General features: G+C 35.6%; 1 protein-coding gene across 2 annotated transcripts; it reads left to right on the top strand.

The window, feature by feature from the left end:
• The first annotated feature begins 228 nt into the window (after nucleotides 1-228).
• Nucleotides 229-19,293, top strand: LOC148280777 (uncharacterized). Of its 2 annotated transcripts, none has more exons than XM_088227833.1 (14): nucleotides 229-602; nucleotides 911-1,115; nucleotides 2,825-3,021; nucleotides 6,924-7,173; nucleotides 7,848-8,043; nucleotides 8,194-8,330; nucleotides 8,436-9,147; nucleotides 9,248-9,426; nucleotides 9,633-9,958; nucleotides 14,630-17,045; nucleotides 17,130-17,377; nucleotides 17,490-17,586; nucleotides 18,138-18,307; nucleotides 18,873-19,293. In XM_088227833.1, the coding sequence occupies exons 1-14, from the start codon at nucleotides 475-477 to the stop codon at nucleotides 19,048-19,050; spliced, it is 5,439 nt and encodes a 1,812-aa protein (XP_088083959.1). In that variant the 5' UTR covers nucleotides 229-474; the 3' UTR covers nucleotides 19,051-19,293. The 2 variants fall into 2 exon arrangements, with proteins under 2 accessions (XP_088083959.1, XP_088083958.1); XM_088227832.1 differs by having other exon boundaries at nucleotides 9,248-9,435.
• The last annotated feature ends 405 nt before the right edge of the window (nucleotides 19,294-19,698 follow it).

Below are 19,698 nucleotides of genomic sequence, written 5' to 3'. Positions count from 1 at the left end.
CGGGACAGAGAACGAAAACAAACACAAACTACTGAAAACACTTAATAATAGATAAAATTGTATGTACACCACTCTTTTTTTAACCCAATTAGTGAATTATTTCGACTTTTTAAGGAAAAAACACAATAATTATTATCTAAGACAAACAAAAACGACCGCCACCACTGTTAGTCATAGACAATCTCTAGATGCAATCCAAACATGGAAAATGTTTATTTTTCACCTGGCAATGTTTTCTGCACTGTGATTTGAACTTCCTTTTTGTTCGAAATGTCCTTTTCGGCTGCAACCGTTTTTCTACTAGCGACCTACTGCACGTAGAGCCGTATTGTGATATAATTTTATATTGAACAATGTTTTTAATACATATTTAGAGTTTTGCGGTGTTTTGATTGAAAATGCCAATTCGTTTCTAATTGACAATTTACTATGTGTACGTTCCTAGCTGTCAGCTATCTATGGTGATATTTCAGAATGGATTTTGACAAAAGTAAAGAAAACATTCAGCCTCTTAGAGGAGGCAGAAATGTTTTACAACTTACCACTGCGTTACAAGCGCAATCAGATGGCGATGCCCAAAAACAATTAATATTGCAAAAAGCGTGAGTATATTCATCATTTTGATGTTGTAAAGGAAGGGTGGTGACTCCAATGTTTTGATACTTTTCTCACCATTTCCCGTATATTTTGCAAAATTAATATATTGGCTGTTCATTTTACTATTTAAGAATTCGTACCTTAGATGTTTTTTTACCTATCGAGCATTATCAACATATCTTGTAACATGAAGTCTTGCAGCAGGTTTGTGACAGATTCTAGATTGTTTTTCCTCTAGGTTTGTTTATATTTCTAAACAACTAACGCTTATTGTTGGTTATATCCATTATGTTCGTAAATATCTCTATTTCAGGGAACACGAAGCCAATATACAAAATTACGCAGGACCAGACCCATTGGATGTGTGGTTTACTTACATTCAGTGGCTTGAACAGAGTTTTCCTAAACACGGACATGAAGGCAGCATAGATAAAGCTTTAAAAACTTGTTTAACTGAATTTGAAAATGACTCGCGTTACACGCAGGATAGACGTTTTGTACGGCTGTGGATCAAATACGTAAGTGTTTCCCGTTATCTATTTGTGTTATAAGAACCATTTATAGGTTTTATATTGTCTTTTGTCATGTTGTGACAATGTGCCATCAGTGTGAAAATCCCGTTTAAAGAAAAACAGATTTAAAAAAGGTGTTTTTAAAATTTTATTACTAACATTTTGGAACTCCTAACCAACCTAAAATAATTGTTTGATTCTTTGTAAATTTTTAAACATTAATTGAAACAAAAACTTTATTTTACAATGATGAATTCTTTATTATTTACGATTGGCCCATGCCAAAATATGGAATCTGTATTTCAACAGTTTTGAAATAAAAAGACAATTATTTTCCAACAGAATATACATGACCAAAACAGTGAATATGATAGATATCGACTGAGTATTTCCATAAACATTGTCTTAACAAAATACAATGAGGAATTTCAGTCCTACGGGAAATTGGATACAAAAAATGTTTTCTTGTGCGCGGTAAAAATTAGAGCATTAAGTTGTACTGCAAAGTTTCTTGAAAATGTACGAAAAAAATTATAAAAACTATTTTAATAAAAACGCACTACTTTGATTGACGTTACTGGTTCATATGAACCAATCAATGATGTGGCAGCTGTGAAGGATATCCGGTTGGCTTACCGTAAACGGACCAACGGGAAGAACTAACAGAGAACAACCTCTGACGTCACACGCGGAGTTATTTCAGAAATACAAAACTTGAAAAAATAATGACGCTGATAATACGATATGTAAATTTTAAAAATATGTTAAAAATATGGCTTAGTTTAATAGTCTATTCACAAATAAAAAAAACAAGAAAAAATGACTGTACTTCCTCAATGACAATATTTAGAGTATGTCCAAGTGTTTGTAGATAAGGCTGGATTTCTCCCATATACCCATCGACAATGTTTTCTCTCTATTGCCAAAAATTTCCAAATATAATTCTCCTGTTAAATATTTAAAAGGTTGAGACAAGCATAATTGACAAAATAAAGAAAGGGTGCTGGGATGACTCATATATATGCCTGCATGAGGAGATGCATGAATGTAGAGGAAGTATAGTCAGTGTAATTCTGTAAATTACCCTTAAATCATCCCATCTCAACACAAGACTTAGTCCCATGGAGTTGGGACTTATGTCTCAAATAATGTACAATAAACTTATGTATGTAAATAAAAAAGTATTTTATAATCAAACCATCATAATAATTTTTGTTGGATTATTACTGTTTATCGGAATTCAGTATCGACATATTTTATACTTAAATCATCATTTTATCTTCAAATGGGGAGCTAGAATACCAACAGTCAAACCATTCTGTTACTGCAAAACGTTTTGGGATGTTTAATTCACAGTCCCTTTCAGGAATGTATAGTCAGAATCTACATTCAAGGCGCACAAAAGGAATGCTATGGTGTGTTGTGACTGATACTGTCTGGTTGAGTTTAGATAAAAATAAACTGGTCAGTATTCACAAATCTATTCTATTCTTGAATATCGATATGCAAATTTTTATCAAAACACATTACCGCATTCGTTCTGTGCGCATAGACCCCGTCTATACATTTAAATATGAAGATTTTCACTAAAATGGTGCTGTATAAATTATCCTTAATAATAAAAAGATTAGTGGTGTCTTTAAATATTCTGCCTATTCCTACAGGAAAGTGGCGTAATGGTCTGCTGATTTTTCAACTTACTGTTTATCTTACAGATCGATTATCATAATAACCCCTTAGAATTGTATCAACTTTTATACAATAAGGGTGTAGGGACTACTTGTTCAGAACTGTATAGAGCTTGGGCTTGTTACTGCGAGGAAGCTACGGACTATAAAAAAGCAGATCAGGTATATAACTTGGGCCTTCAGGCCAATGCTCAACCTATGGATGAACTGGAACAAGCGCATATGTGAGTATCTTTTTTTAAAATTGTGAATTTCATCATCATTCTATCTCCACTCCCTGGTTGAAATAAACGGCGTACTCAAACAGCCTCCAGACCTCTCTGTCAGCTAATTCCTGAATGTCAAATCCCGTAGTTCAGATGTGAATTGCCAACAAATTGTCAGCTGTGACCATTTTTTATTTACCCATGTGTACATTTAGGTTAATGCTTTGTATTTCCTCTGCTTGATGGTCCATGTTTCTGCAGCATATAGGAATTTGGAGTGGACCAAACTCTTGACGAGTTTTATTTTGGTACTATTAATCGAGCTTAGACATGGCACTTTTGGCAATGGCGATGTGACGTTTGATTTCTCCTTCGTATTTCCATACGTCGCCATTTTTAGATCCAAGGTACAGGAACTCATTCACAACTTCTAGACCTCGGAATGAGTTTCAGAGATTAGCAAACCTCTGTCAATCTCCAGGCCTAGTACCTTGCTTTCGTTCTCAACATATCTAAGAAAATCTACCATTTAAAATGTGGTGCCGGAGACGCATGCTCCAAATCTCGTGGACAGCTAGATGTACCAAGGAATTCATCACTCGGGAGTTGAACCTTGACAGTTTAACTCTGGTTAATATTTGCCTAAGAGTATTATACACGACACCTCGCCGTGTGTATAGTTGAACTGTAGATAGGGGTAGCTCTGTAGCTGCTGTAGTCCGGCTATCTCGGATGAGATAGGCTTCTTTGGCTGGGTCGGCGGTGATATCCTCCAAGAAGGGCAGGCGGCGGAGTCGAAGGCAGAAAGGGCGTACTTCCAATAAAACACGCTTAGTCTTGATTTATACACAACTTTATTCATAAAAAACACATGGTTTTATTAAATTATTTGCACCGTGTCGCTGTCGGACAGGGTGCTCCCGCATACCTAAGTCGCAGGAGAGAGCGAGAGGGGGTCGGGCTGCCCCAGATTAACGCGTAGGACGCTCTCTCATTGGCTGGACATTTTTATATTTTACATAAAAATGAAGTATGTAGGCATCATTCCCGTGTCCCAATTAATACATCAATAACACGGGAGAAGATCATACATACCGATTAAAAGGGTGACACACATTTTAGTGGGATTCAGTGAGGCCTAGTACCTCATAATCCTATACATATTTATGGCTAGAGTCTCAATATTCTAACGTCTGCTCCCGCAAGTGACATAATTAACCGTCTTTATCAAAGGGGCAGCTTATTAGATTACAAAATTGAGACTACTAGCCAAAATAAGCAAGAAAACTAACATATGGACAAAATTGTAAAAACACCGGTGCTGGCCGCTCTGGTTGAAGCGCCGCGTGTAGCCCTAGCGACGATTCGCGAAGCTTCAGCTGCCATCGAGGTCTAAGGATTTCTCAGCCCTCAGTCGAACATTTTTTCTTGTGTAGAAACCGCCTCCGTCTGTGAGCCCCAACAAGGGCCGCTAGGTTTGATGATGTTTTAAACGATCGGCACTTGCTGCCGCATTCCGCCTTTTTTGGCATACGAGCGGCGATGTCCGATACAAGTATTCTCAAATTTTTACGACATATTGCACGCGGCAATTAGGATAGCCTGCTGTGACTGGTTGCTGCCTTGAAGAGGTAGATCGATCCCCCTACACAAGTGGTTGGCAAACTGCTGCTCGCGAGCCACGTGTGGCTCTTTAGCCACTAGAGTGCAGCTCACCAGCGCAAACTTCTAGTACTCTTGCAACTTGGATTATTGAAGATATTGCAAATGTTGTCATTAAATGCATGGAGAAGCATCATATTGAACTAGATTGAATTATTCTAATTTCAACATATGAGGCGAAAAGTATGACCGAAGTGAGAAATTTTCAATTTTTCAGAGAATAATTAATCATGAGATACTTGTTTTCAATATTATGGATTTGGTGATCAAGATTGTCAACTCAATTGTCTCTAAAGGTCTTTATTGCCAATTTAATGATTTTTTACTGTAAATAGTGAGTAAATACGGAGATCTTCGCTGCATTATAAGATTTGTATAATATGAAAATAAATTTGGCTCTCGGAAGAAATTTTAATTGTTTTTTTAAATTATGAGTTTGCCAACCACTGCCCTACATAACGGACCAATCAGCTCAGGACAGTGGCAGGCTTCTCAGTGGTTGGAGAGCTATATGCGATGCATTCAAGGGAGAGTTTGAGAAGAATTGTCAGGGCGGCCACTGGGGATCACGATCCTCAGTCATGAGGACAGTGACTAAGAACATTTAGGTTATCTGTAGATACTTGTTGCCAAACATTTACAGAGAAAACTTCCCCATATTTATTGAAATATCTATGCTTGATAACAAATCTCTTGAGAATTAAATTCAGCAATTAAATCATTGACAAAACAAGTTAGGCTTCTGAATCTATAATATGAAGCATTTGAATTAAAATGTTTGTTCATTTTTAAATGTCCGTTAAAAAGATCAGATTTGATTCTATGGTAGTGTCGCAATCTCTACAGCCAAAGATTCAATTTCCAATTTACTTTGACTTGGTACTCATTTTCGATCATGGTTATTTACAACCGTGTAGTTGAAAATGGGTCCAAAATTTGATTCTTTGGGTATACCATAAAAACCAATTTTTGCTATAAATTTTTTTTTAAAATCTGAACTAGTTTTTTCTCACAGTACTAGTGTAATGGAGAGTTCATGTATGAAATATGTTTCCAATAAAACACTTCGTAAATATATAGCACACGCAAATTTTATTTTACGATATCTACACCTGATGATGGATAATTTGGAATACCTGAAACTGGTTGTGTTCTAATAATATGAAATTCGTGCATGGTAAATATACGAAAGGGTCGAGAGTTTCAAATACCTGGGAGTATATGTTACGGAAAATGGCAGCTTTTACAAAGAACTAAGAGTACGGCTAGAAATAGCAGGCGCCACATTCAGCAGCATGAAGGCTGTCTGGAGATTGGACATTTACTCAGTGAAAACCAAATGCTGCCTATATAACGCCTGCATAACACCTATTCTATGGATGTGAATCGTGGCACCTCATTAGGGCCCAAAACAGAAAAATACTGAGTTTTGAGAATACGTGTCTCAGAAGAATCTTGGGTGTGCGGTGGTTTGACTTTGTGCAGAATGAAGTAATAAGGGAATGGACGCAGCAAACTCCAGTGACAAATGTCATCAAGCGGAGGCGATATGGTTGGCTTGGCCATGTACTGCGGATGCCTCAGATCCTTAACTGTGCTTTTTTGACTTTACAAGGCATCAGGTTCTCGACGTCCTGGACGTCCACTGCTGAGTGTTTGTCGGCAGTTCATGTCTGAACTACGAGACGAGAACCTGACTTGGGAGGATGCACAGGAGCTGGCAGTCGACAGAGATGCCTGTATGATCTTTGTGGATACCATATGCTCCAACCAGGGAGCAGACATGGAATGATGATGATGATGATATATACAAAATGATTCATCTAAATATATTAAAAATGTTATTCCACAAAGTAAATGCTGAAACGATAAATAATATAGTTCATGTATGGTTTAGTGTTAGTCTACATAGAATACGAGACTTAATATACATATCGGTCTTATTTAAAAAATAATTATTTTTTTTCTATAATCTGCCTAAATTTTCAGATTATTTTTTATAAATTATGGAAACTAGATTATTAAACAGTATGTATATATTTTTACCCTAAAGGATAAACCCTGGGTGTCACATTGAACAAAATGTTCAGAAAACAAGGTTTTTGTTATTGTGCAGTTTCCAAAATATGATAACTTTTGAACCAAATGAAATAATTTCAATCTATAAAGATCTTTCAATATATAATAATGATTATTTTGATAATAGTAGTACGTCTTAAAATAACATATCTGGATGATTTGTTTATTTATTTTTCCAGGAATTTCCAATTATGGTTTGCTCAGAGTACATTTCATAATGACTCTCCCACCAAAAGGAAAGCCGCCTCGGCTTTGGCTGAGACAAGGCTGGCTCTAACTTCACTACGCACTATCAAAAGGCGCAACATCGCTGTAGTACCTTCCCAGCGGACTGGAGAAAATATCAGAGGTGGAGCAGGAGTCGTAAGACAGCAACACAGCTCGGCTAATAATCTGCACCGCAATAATGTCATGGTGGATATTCATCAGGTAAATCATTATAATTATACCCGATAGTACATAAGTACACCAAATGCAGATAATCTTTATTATGTATCCGAGGTGAGGTGATCTGTCTTACTGGCAGCTTCAGGTGCCAGTCCAGAGACAATGAAATGATGCAGTGTAAAACCACCTTTTCATCATATCAATCGAACCCGAAACCCCATGCATTGTAAGCAAATGTGCTAACCACTAAAATCCGAGTTGGACTTATCCCTTTTCCTTTTTAGTATTTTTATCTACGAGTTGAATACACTTTTTTAGGATTCTGGTTCTATTTTACACACCGAACTGTATTCTTCATCCACCCAAACAGGGGAGTTAAAATCACTATCAATAATATTTTAAATATATCAAAGTCTTTGTAGAGAAATACTGTATTTACCGAGTTAGTCAAGAAAAATATTTGGACATGCTCAACCTGTATTCTACTGATGCAGCTATTCTCAAAACTCGGCTGTTTAAGGCCTTAATGAGGTGCCACAATTCACATCTGTAGAGTGTGCATCTATGCAGTCATGGTTTAGGGGAAATTTAGTTTTTACCGAGTAAAAATCTGATCCCCAGACAGATTTCATACTGTTGAATGAGGCGCCTGCTAATCCTAGCCACACTCCGAGCTCTTTTCAAGCTGTCTAACATTTTTTCTAAATTAATTTCAGGACAAACCCGGCCCGTCATCCATCGGTGCGACCTACATCCCTCCACCTGAGAGTGCTGCTGCTCCTCAGTCAATATTGCAGTCTTGCACCGCGGAAGAGAACCAGAAGGAAGTTGGCCTATGGAACAATCCTTCTATGAAATGTGAGAAACTAGGCATGGCCAATTCTATGCCTGTTGTTCCTCTTTCATTTATCCGTAAGTTTTTTGCTTTTACTTATTGGTATATTTTTAATATCTTGGACATCATTTATTTTGACGTGCACTAAACGTTTAATAATGATTTACTCATCTATATTTACTTATGTTCATATTTTTGTTGTTTATGTTTCTGTTTATAATTTGTAGCATATGAGGATGAAGGCACATATTTGTCACCAAACTTTCTTCCTTTCTGTTCCGAAGACTTCTCTGATTTTAAAGCTCCAATTTGGGTTCCCGATCCCCCCGATCCTACAAAAATACCGCAGTATAATAAAAAAGAGGTACATATAATGTATTTATCGTTATTAAATCTGTTGAAAGTTTGTTTTTCATTTTGTATATACATTCGTTTCTTATATATATTACTTAACACTTTTTTATAACAGGTTTATAAAGAAAACAATGGAGAATTAACGGAGTTCAGTTTGGAAGAAATTCGAGCTCGCCGATACATAGCCACTTACAAAGCATCTTCCGCTTATAAAAAGTTACAAAAGGCGATTTCAGAACCGTTTGTGGACCAGGCCCGCTTTCAACAAATGGAATCTTCCGATAGGACAATGCACAATAATACAAGCGCTTTGCAAACTCTGGCCAACTGCGCCATTGCTTCTGAGATTTCTGATAAATTCAATTGCAATGGCCAATATTCCTCTCCTTTACAAGGTAGAGTTATGGAGACCAACCACGAAAGAGTAAAACACGAGAATGAGTATCCATTAAGCGATATGCTTTCTGTGCCTGTAAGTTCCGAGTTTAACTTGGAAAATATAATTGCCCAATCAAATTCAATACTCAACGCCGAGGATCCCCATCAATCTGTAGTTTTAGAACAAAATGAAGGGTATATCGTAGAATACATCGACATGAGTAAACCTCAGCCGTATGACAATGCTGTCAAAATAGATAACATGATAGTGAATGAATCGCCAGCGGAGTACAATGAAGCTGCTGAAACCGATATAAATTACGCTCCACCAAAAAAGAGTATCTATGCCGACTTCAATAGGAGCTTGTTAGCTAATGTACATGAAGATTCCATGACTGTTAACACCAGAGAAGCAAACAGGGAAATTGACAATGTATTTGCTAATCCAGGTGAGGCTTTCACACCGTGTCAACATTAGTTTTTTTCAAAGTTTTTTGTTAGTTTTCCATTGCTATATATTACATTTGATCATGCAATTTTTGTTTTCAGTGCTCTCAAATGATTCTCTAGTGACGGCACCTTTAATTCAGCAATTTGATGGTCAGAACTTAAAAATTCACATTGACCAATCACTGACGATGCCAGCTGCACTTGGAAAGTACGAGAAGGTTCAACACAATGTTAATAACATGGAACAGGAACAAGACTATGGATACATGCCTAATAATGTTAGTATTGTAAGTATAAAATTCATATTAAATATCTTACGGGCTAATCTGATTAAGATAGTTTAGAATCGAAAATAAGTTTTGCGTAATACTGTCGTCCTTAAAATAGTCCATATTATTTTTGCTGACTTTAATATTATTTTTTTTACAAATAAGTATATTCTTAAACTAATTGATGTCATTCATTAAAATGTTTTTGTTTTTAGGGTCACCAAAAAGCAACAAACTTTGACGAGACATTTTCCACGCAGATGTTTAACTTTAATGTGGCTGGCTCCAGTACGCCTTATGGAAATCAAGCGAACCAATTTAAAAAGCCCTACTTTATAGACTACAACAAGGCTCCCAACGTCAAGAAATTTAATATCACGGAGGACGCAGGGACCCCAGAAAGTGCGGCTAATGTCGGTGAACAAAACGGCATGTCTGTTAAACACGGGAAAGAGAATGATGTCTGTGCAACTCTTCCTGACAATAATGCCGTAGATAATAATGGACTGTCCACCATTATGGAAACCACAAGAGAACACAGGTTCGTCAAACATAAATAAGATAAACCCGCACCTATCATTCCAATACACTATGTTAGTTCTTATTTTTTAGTAGACATACTTTTTCATAACATGGTTATTTCTTACTTTTATATATTTTTCATCGACATCATTTGACACTTTTTCATAATGATTCTTTTTATAATTATAGTTTTTTTGTTTTCATTATATTTGAGTTTTATTTTTCTCCTGTTAGTGTGTGCAAGGTAGCTGGCTTGATAAGGTGTGTGTTCTATGACTAACTTGATGCCTTTATTGCACTTAGTATCATCTTTTATTAAGGGATTTGTAATAGAACCTTTATTTTCCTGTTGTAAGGTATAAAACATTTAGCTGCATATTAAAATACATAAACTTTCAATGATATGGAGAACCTACGAGGGTAGGCTGAAAATTAATGCACACATCCTTGTAGAACACGAACAAAGACGAATAGCAAGATCGGGCAAATAGTACAGCTCTTAAGCTTCAAAACCTTACATTTATTTTTCAACATAGTCACTATTAAGCCTAACACATTTCTTCCAAAGTGTAAAAAGTTTTTTCATTCCGTCACTGAAAAACTCTTCTGACTTTTCTCGAATCCAGGACTTGATAGCTGCTGTCACCTCATCGTTTGAGGTGCAATATTACCCCTGAGGTCTCTCATATATTCGTTTTCAACCTACCCTCGTATGAGTTTTGAAAAGAGATTTATGTATATGTTGCTGCCAAATAGTTGAATCCGCCACTCAGTTGGTTGGCTAGGCTTTTCATTAAATGCTGGCATTTAATGAACTTTCAACCAGCCAATACGTTGAACATTGCTATCTTAATCCATTCAATTGAATACCGACACTCAATGAACAGCCTAGCCATCCAATTGAGTTGCTGATTGATCGATTTAGCATCGACATATATTTATTGCAACTCTCAATAACTGTTGAGTCAACATTTATACTACGTACAACATGATTTGAGGAGAATTTCTCCAATGTTGTTACTTGTAGATTTTTCGTTTCAAATTTCATTAGCCTGATGTTTTAATTTGATGATTGCTTTCAAACATATAGTTGGTAGAAATTTTGCAATGTTGTTAATAACAAATTATTTAAATAATTTGCTAGAGAGCGAAAATAAAAAAAAGGATATATAAAAAATATTCAAACTCAAAATGTTTAAGAAATAAATATAATCTAATGGTTTTGTCAGGCTTTTATTTTAAGGTTAATATTTAACAAGTTATTATCAATACTTTATTTTCGATTTATCTACAATATTGTAAAAAAATAAAGTTATTGAAATATCAAAATTAAGAACTAATTCCCCGGGCATAGTTTACTTTGCAAAAACTCATTTATCAAGAGGTGAATATCCAATTTTAGGCATCGCTGAACTTTCTAATTTGTAAAAATATACTAGCCATTTTTAAACATGAACACCAGTAGATTCTAACATCTGCTTGTTTTGCTTGCATATTGTTGTGGACAAAGGTGTAGGTACCTTAACTGAATTTTATTGCTTTAGATATTAAAATTTTGTATATTCATATGTGTATTGTAATACCCGTATGTTGAGTTATTCCTCAGTATTTAAGGTGAGTCGAGGTTGGGTTGAGGTCCGTTCTCACCTCAACTCAAACGTTGCATCGCAGGTTGGTTCCTTCACATTTGATGTGCACCTCACAAATTTTGAGGTCTACGTCATAGCGCATTGAAATATGATTTTTAAAAATCTGTTTATGGAAAGTCGTCTTCTCCATTGATAAAATTGTAAGTTTGTAAGAAAGTGTTTTGGACAGATGTATCAGAAGATTTCTGATAGCTTAAAATCTCAACGCAATTGCTTATTGAATTATCGGAGGTATTGGAAGCCCCCTATTATTCATTGTATTACTTCTTGGGAAGATCATTAGCGATAAAATATCAATAAATGTCATTTTTTCCAAATCATAATTTTAAAGAATAAATAATATTACACTTTTGGATTCTGGTTATCTCTAATATAGATACTTATTTTTGGCCGCATCCTGCGTCGCGTAACGTGGGTTGTGGTTGAAAAAACTCAACAAAATTACTATAATCAAATAATCCATATTATTTCTTCTCTCTATGCGCAAATAACAATAACACTGACAGTTAGTTAAGTGTATGGTGGTCAGCCAAGTCACCTCAAAGTCACCTCAAATTTTGACAGATAGTGAATAATATTTTTGCAACTGCGCATGGTATTTACAGGCACTTAATGGTGTCGATGAGTGTAACAGTATAATATTGATTTGGGAACCTGGGCACTCAAACATCGACAGTAATTAGTGACGAATTGGTAAGGCTGAGAGCTGAGACAGTCCCAATAGGCCCTGAGCCACTGAGCCACTGCGGGTTGGCCAAATGTGCTCCTTGTAATGAACTTGGGTCGTGGGCCTGGAAGCAGAGCATAATGCTCTAGTTAAAAGCAGCCAATCAGCACCAGGCGAAGGAACTAATAAAGGGATACTCGCAAAGGTTTGCTTTCGACCGAATAAAGCTCAGACAAAATCAATTGAGGGTTATCACTAGAGCCCTTACAGGACTCTGCAGATTGAACCAAGCTAGAATAGACCTTTCTGAAACTTCTAGGTGTTAGTTCTGCAGTGCAGATGGGGAAACACCAATACAGATTCTATGGGAATGTGATACTTTAGAGGGAGATTTAGAAAAATGATAACTCTTGCCTTCCACACAGTAGCCAGGGTCTTTAAGAACCTGGGGTTGGTGGGGGAGTACTGATTTACGAGGACCTGTTACAATAGATCTTCATAGGTCACAGTTTTTACGAAGCTTTTATAGCCCACCCCCATTTCAAAGAATAAGAATAATATTTTTGCAATTGCGCATATCGTAAAACACGACTCTGCAAACAAAATTACTGTAAATCATGAAGGACATCAAAAAAGCTTCCTTATGCCTCAATAGTGTCATACTGGACTTTGCAAACGAAATTTGAGGACCACACCTTGCGAAATCAACTCAGCATATGGGTATAAATCTCAAAAATCCTAGTAAATAAATCAAATCACGCCATTTTAAATTTGAACAACAATATTTTTTATGTAAAAAATTTTAAGTAATTTTCTTGAGAAGATTTACTTTACCCTTTTAAGTGCTTTATCCTTAGCACTGCTAACTAAATCTGATTATTAGAAATTAGTAAGAATGATTTCGGATACAAAAATATGAAAAGGAAGTAATAACTATAAAAATATATCTGCAAGTGGCCAGGCAGTCGACGTCAAAACATATTGTTGTGATAGAACACCCTTAGATCTGTCAATCATATTCAGCGAAATATTTACTGTTTTCAAATTTTTTTTTTTTTTTTTTTAATTTGCCTTGTTCAATAAAAAAATGTCTTGTTGCATAAATACTTACTTTTTAGAAATCTTGTTTTTCTGTATATATTCAATATCAAATACCTATCACAAAAAAATTAAGAGCAACTGTTTTATCAGAAATAATTAAATTTATTAATTTTTGTATGAAAACAGTGATAAGTGCACTAGAGATACCGACTCATCATAATATTAATATTATGTGTAAAAGATTATTTGGAACATCAAAAACTTTGGGGTTTAATGGGCTTTCAGATAGATAAGAATGCCACCACTTAATACAAAAATGTAAGTTCGGTTTTTAAGAAATTATGAAACATGCACTAAAGATTTTATACATTCTTGCATTAGTAATCCACAGATTATGACTCCTAATAGATCTTATAATATGTATTATTCAAGTGTGCTTTCTTAATTAAACATCTACCTCTTTGTTAAGAGTTGGTCTGTAATTAACATTTCTTTAATGGCAATAAGAAAAATCTACTATGTTTTTCATGGAAAGGAAAAAATCTATATATGGTTCTTTAACCTTTAGATTATTTGATGATGGGATGTAAAAAATAAAGAAAATGTCGCCGTAAAAGAATTTCGGCTTTTGAATTTTTTGCGTGTGGCTGTTAGTTAGGATAATTTAAAAGCGATATTATTTTAATAAAAATTAAAATGAGAAATCACTATTCACACTACATGAGTATTTTACTTGTGGTTTTTGGTGGTTGCTTATTTATATTAATTTCTTTAAATGGATGAATATAAAAATTTCAGAATAAATAAAAATATTATTAATATTTAAAGCATTAACTTTGTGGTCGAACATTTTACTAAATGTTATTAAATATTTGTATATAACCACTTACCTCGGGTACGCCTTGAAACCGGTAGACAGAAAAGTCAGTAAGTGGTTATATACAAATATTTAATAACATTTAGTAAATTAAAATAATTCACAAAATATAGTTTTAAAATATCAGTTTTTTCATTGTCTTTTTTATTTTGCTCAAGCATAAATTTTATTCAGTGTCCTTAATTTTTTCTTGTAACTGCGTATGCTTTTTTATTGATCAGTATTTAAACAACACTATATTTTCAATTATTTAGTAATCTAATAAATGTGAAAACATTGCTACCAAACATTGATAGTAAAAACGGATTCTAAGTATTTTGATGCAAGTGAATCAATAAAATAACATTAGTTTTTTTTATTATTTCAATAATAAAATCTGAGCATTTATTTTCAAAGATCTGTCAATCAAAAAATAATGCTTAGGGCAATATTACCAAAATATTGTAATTTTAACAGATCGGGCTCAAGTTCTTCAGGAAGCTGTCAGACCATGCGGAACACCATGTTCGGATACACACGAGAGAGCTGCGGTCCTTCCCTCGGAGTCATCACAGAAAAGTCTCATCAGAACTCCGTTCTGGACACGTCTGTACAGCGCCAACCCGACTACAAGAGGCAGTCGGTCCCTAATCAACATAAAACACCAGTCAACAGAAACTATCCACATCCCAATGATAATAAGAGCCAATCTACACCGCAACAGTCTTCCCATAATATTAATCCGCAAATCCCGCAGCAGTATCACACTATAGATCATCAATACCACAAAAGTAGTAATAATTATAATGGCTATTCTGCTCAAAGAAATGTTCCTCGGGGTTACCCAAACCAACAAATGATGGCCGCTCCCGCCAATGGCATGTACCCTTCCCAGGGAGCTTATCAAGCCAATTACCATGCTGGGTATCAAAATACTCAACCAGCTTATCACACATCATATTCTGGTCATCAGCATGTTCAAGCTGGCTTCCAAAGTCCGCAACAGAGCATGCCCAGTCCGCAACCCGGATTCACCTCACCTCAGCAAGGGTTTGCTTCTCCCCAGCAAGGATTTACTTCTCCTCAGCAAGGATTTGCGAGTCCGCAACAAGGGTTTAACAGTCCCCAGCAAGGGTTCACCAGTCCCCAGCAAGGGTTTACCAGCCCCCAACAAGGCTTTACGAGTCCCCAGCAAGGATTCACCAGTCCTCAGCAAGGATTCACCAGCCCCCAGCCAGGATTCACAAGTCCTCAACATGGCTACGCTAGTCCTCAGCAAGGCTATGGCAGTCCACATCCTGGTTACCAAAACCCCCAGCAATTGTATCAAAATCAATCTCATCAGCGCGTATATGCGAGCCCGCACAACCCTCCCAGCTTCCAGAGTCCACCTCACACTCCCGCCTTCCAGAATCCTCCCAACACCTACCAAACCCACACCCCACAAACACCTTACCATCACCAACCTTATCACAATCAGGGCGCAGATAGATCGCACTATGTTGTCCACCAGCAATCCGACTACGGGATTGCTAATCACTCCCAGAGTTACCCAACTAATCAATCTTACCAGATACAAAATAATTCCTATCACGATCCAACCAAGCAACAGCAAGCCCCAAATGCATATAATAACTATCATAACCAATCGCAACAGCAACAGCAACCTTACCAGTATAAAAGTGTTCCGAACTCTAGTATTAATAACATACCTCAACATCAATACGCCATTAACAATATGTCTAATCAGATGCACCAAGATTATTCTAATAACTCTCAAGCTGCTGTTAATAACTCAATGTATCATTCGCAGCAGTTAGGTATTTCCCAGACAACTCCATATTCTAATAATCGCAATCAACCTCAAGTGTATAACCACTCCCTTTCTCAAAAGCCTCAACAAGTTATTTCACCCGCAGTGCAAAGCCTCGCCCAAACTCCGCAAATGCACAAACCCCCATACCAAAGTCCTACCTCTAAATTAAGAAGCGTAAGACACGAAGTGCCTCACATTACGCCTAAGGCTGCCGCTCCAGCAGCCTCTCCAGCCGCCAACCCAGGTTTTTCTAATCAATTTTTAAATTTTATATCTGCTCGTAATGAGCCAAAAGATAATGCTAATACCCCAAAGGTCAATAACAGTCCTAACATATCTCAGAAGATGCACAAGAATCTGTATGTCTCTAGTCCTGAACAAGGCCAAGTCCCACCTATGACAGATTTGAATGCTCCGGAGATATCCAAGGAGGATTCCTCAGTCAGAACTCCGGCAAATAATAAAAACAGTATGTATAACCAAAGTTTAACCGATAAACAAAAGGATCAATCTAAACGACAGCTAGACTTCGAACACAGGTCTGAAATTCAATCGGAAGATAGCAGAGACTCCGCAAGTAAAGATAGTCGAATGTCTTCCCGGCAATCTGTACAATCCATGAATACGGACAATAATTACCAAATGGATGTTGATAGCGAGAATTCCATGGATTGCCAGAATATGACATTCAAGTCTAGTTATTCTAACATTACTTTAACTACTCAGGACATTCCCAGACCTGCCGACGTGGTGTTTCCAAAAGTGATTGATCCATTCAACAGTGAACTGAATAATTCGTTGCTTCAATATGTAAAATTCCCCAACAAAAATCACATTGAAGGATATATCGAAATGAGACACGTCCCTAAAATTCAGACGAGCCCCATCATAGTGCTAGGTGGTGTCGATCGCTACTCTGTTGAAAAACAACTGGGGAAAGGAACATTCGGATTTGTGTATAGAGGACTAGACTTGGGAACTAATAAGCCAGTTGCGTTAAAATATCAAAAACCTGGAAATCCTTGGGAGTATTATATTTGCAAGGAGATACAAGCAAGAGTAACTAACCCCTCTATGGTGAGTTTTTTTTTGTTTCAAATTTCTGTATTATTGACTCGAAATAATTATTAATAAACTCTGATGGGTAATATTTTATTTCAGCTGCTAGGATACATGGATATAAATAAGGCATATATAGGAGATAACGCCAGCATATTTGTTTCCGAACTATCGAAGTATGGATCGTTGCTAGATGTGACCAATAAAATAAAGGCTGCAACAGCTAAATGTATCAATGAACTGATTGTAATGTTAATGACTAGCGAGATGCTTTCCATCGTACACTATTTACATAAATCTGAAATAATCCACGCTGATATTAAACCGGATAATTTCTTATTGATGACAATGTGAGTATTAATTTTAGCATTTTATTTAATGTACATTTATTTTATTAATGGGCTTTTAAATCAAAATATCAAAGTCTGGTTGCTTATTTAATATACAATATATTTCTTACAGACCACAGACTGATTCGAGACATCCATCCTTGCAGCTTATTGACTTGGGATGTTCAATAGATATGTCTTTATATCCAGATGGAACAACTTTCAGAAAGGTAAGATTAATATCTTCTAAAAGTTGGATAATCTTTCAATAGAATAAGATAATGGTGATTGGGAAATTTAGAGAAAGACTTCCCTCGATTGAGTTTATGTGGATATATCAACTGTTTGTTATTTCTGTGTGTAAAAATATTATGCTCACAGCATTGTAAGACACATTTCTCTTCATTTACATTCAGCGCTGGGTAAATTGCGAGTTTATCTAAAATAAACTTGAAATGGCATCCAAGATGAGGTGCCAATTTTACGTTGCCACTGCTCGCCATTTAACAGCTGTTTAAGTTTGGATATAAATTTGTAATTCGGTACAAACCGAGAAACATCGGATAAATTTTTAGTAAAAAATTGCACTGCTGACTTAGAAATTGGATCCAAAACAATGTGTCCAAACATTAAGTAGTTACAACTTGCTGTTTTGGAGGAAATTTTTTGGCACATAGTTAAACATGATATGTATTTTTTGTTTTATAATTCTGAATCGAAAAATTTCCCTGGATTTTTTTTTAGCTAACACTTTTATGAACTTATTAACTCATATTTTCAGGTTATTTCAACTGACGGATTTACCTGTACGGAGATGAAGGAAGGAAAACCTTGGACCTACCAGACAGACTTGTATTGTTTGGCTGGGACCATATTCCTTGTACTGATGGGGAAATACATGCAGATCATTGACTGCGGCGGCCAGTGGAACGTTGAGAAAAAATGGCCTAGGTATGATATAAACCACATGAAATCATTTTTATTATAATTTATGAATATAATGACCACTTTGATATCATAAACATTGTATAAATTCTGAAATGTGTTTTGTTTTTCATGGGAAAATAAAATATACTTATTGTTTAAAATTAAAAATAAATTATATGTACAAATACTATAAAATCAACAAATATGAAACACTTAATTAATATTCATAAAATCACAAGTGTATTTTAAGCATTAGACAGTTGATGAGCTCTGAAAATTAAGAAAAATTGGTGTTTCCTCGTGCTCTAGTTGTCAGCGCATTTGCTCACTATGCTTGAGGTCTCGGGTTTGATTTCTAACGAGGTCGGAGGTGTTTTTACACTAATATGTCATAGTCCCTGGTCTGGCGCCTGAGACGTAAGACTGATCTATATTGAGATACGCTGCAATCGGTGTACCAATGCAATTCTCTATGCACAATTAAGCGCAAATAAGAGAATAATGATGATGGTGACTTCAGTATAATAGTGAGAGCATTTCAATTTGCGTTTAAAGTGGCCATCATAATTAATGCATTTCTATCTTTCAGGTATATGAAGGCTGTGATATGGGACAAGATTTTCCCCACTCTACTTAATGTAAAAGATTGCAAAAATTTGCCCGATCTTTTGTCCCTTAAAGACATGCTAGATGAACATCTCAGGTCAGAGGGGTCGTACATGTTAAATAATTTAAATAAATTCGCAAATGTACTTAATTCTAGATAAATGTGACTTGTCCACTATGTATGGAATGTAATTTTACTTAGTATTTTCGAATTGAGGCTAAGACAAAGATGTCTTGTGAAAAATGAAAATTCTCGAGAGAATTCCAAATAACATGTTTATGTATAATCAAAGTTTGAAACTTATTTTTTGTATTATTTGAAAATATGTGTGTAATAAAAAAAAATAACTAGGACCTTAAAACATGACATCGTCGGGTTTCTGGCTCAAGTTGGTAACTACAAATTTTAGAAAAATTAGATTTCTTAACTGGCATCAAATAATCTTTGCTTAAAAAGTATATAAAAATATGTCCTATTTTATAAGTACAAAAAGTTATATTTTATAATACATATTCAACTTGCAGTTTTATTTCAATGAGAAAGTTCGGTGGTTTTTTTTAAAAATAATTATTTTTTAATACACTATTGAATTTAGCCAAAAATTTTTAATTTTAATGTATCGTATTATCAGCACTATGATTTTTTAAAGTTTTGTATTTCTGAACTAACTCCGCGTGTCAGAGGTTCTCTTCCGCTCATTCTCGATCAGCTCTGCCCATTGGTCAATTGTCGGCAAGCAAAACGGAAATCTTCCATAACTCTTTTATTATCGGTTGATTTATACGAACTAATGACATCGTTCAAAGTA

The sequence above is a fragment of the Micrasema longulum genome, unplaced genomic scaffold (genome assembly GCF_059751315.1).
Source record: "Micrasema longulum isolate JH-2025_06_02 unplaced genomic scaffold, ASM5975131v1 h1tg000541l, whole genome shotgun sequence".
Lineage (NCBI taxonomy): Eukaryota > Metazoa > Arthropoda > Insecta > Trichoptera > Brachycentridae > Micrasema > Micrasema longulum.
The sequence above is the reverse complement of the archived record's forward strand: the minus strand, read 5'-3'. Positions and strand labels throughout refer to the sequence as shown.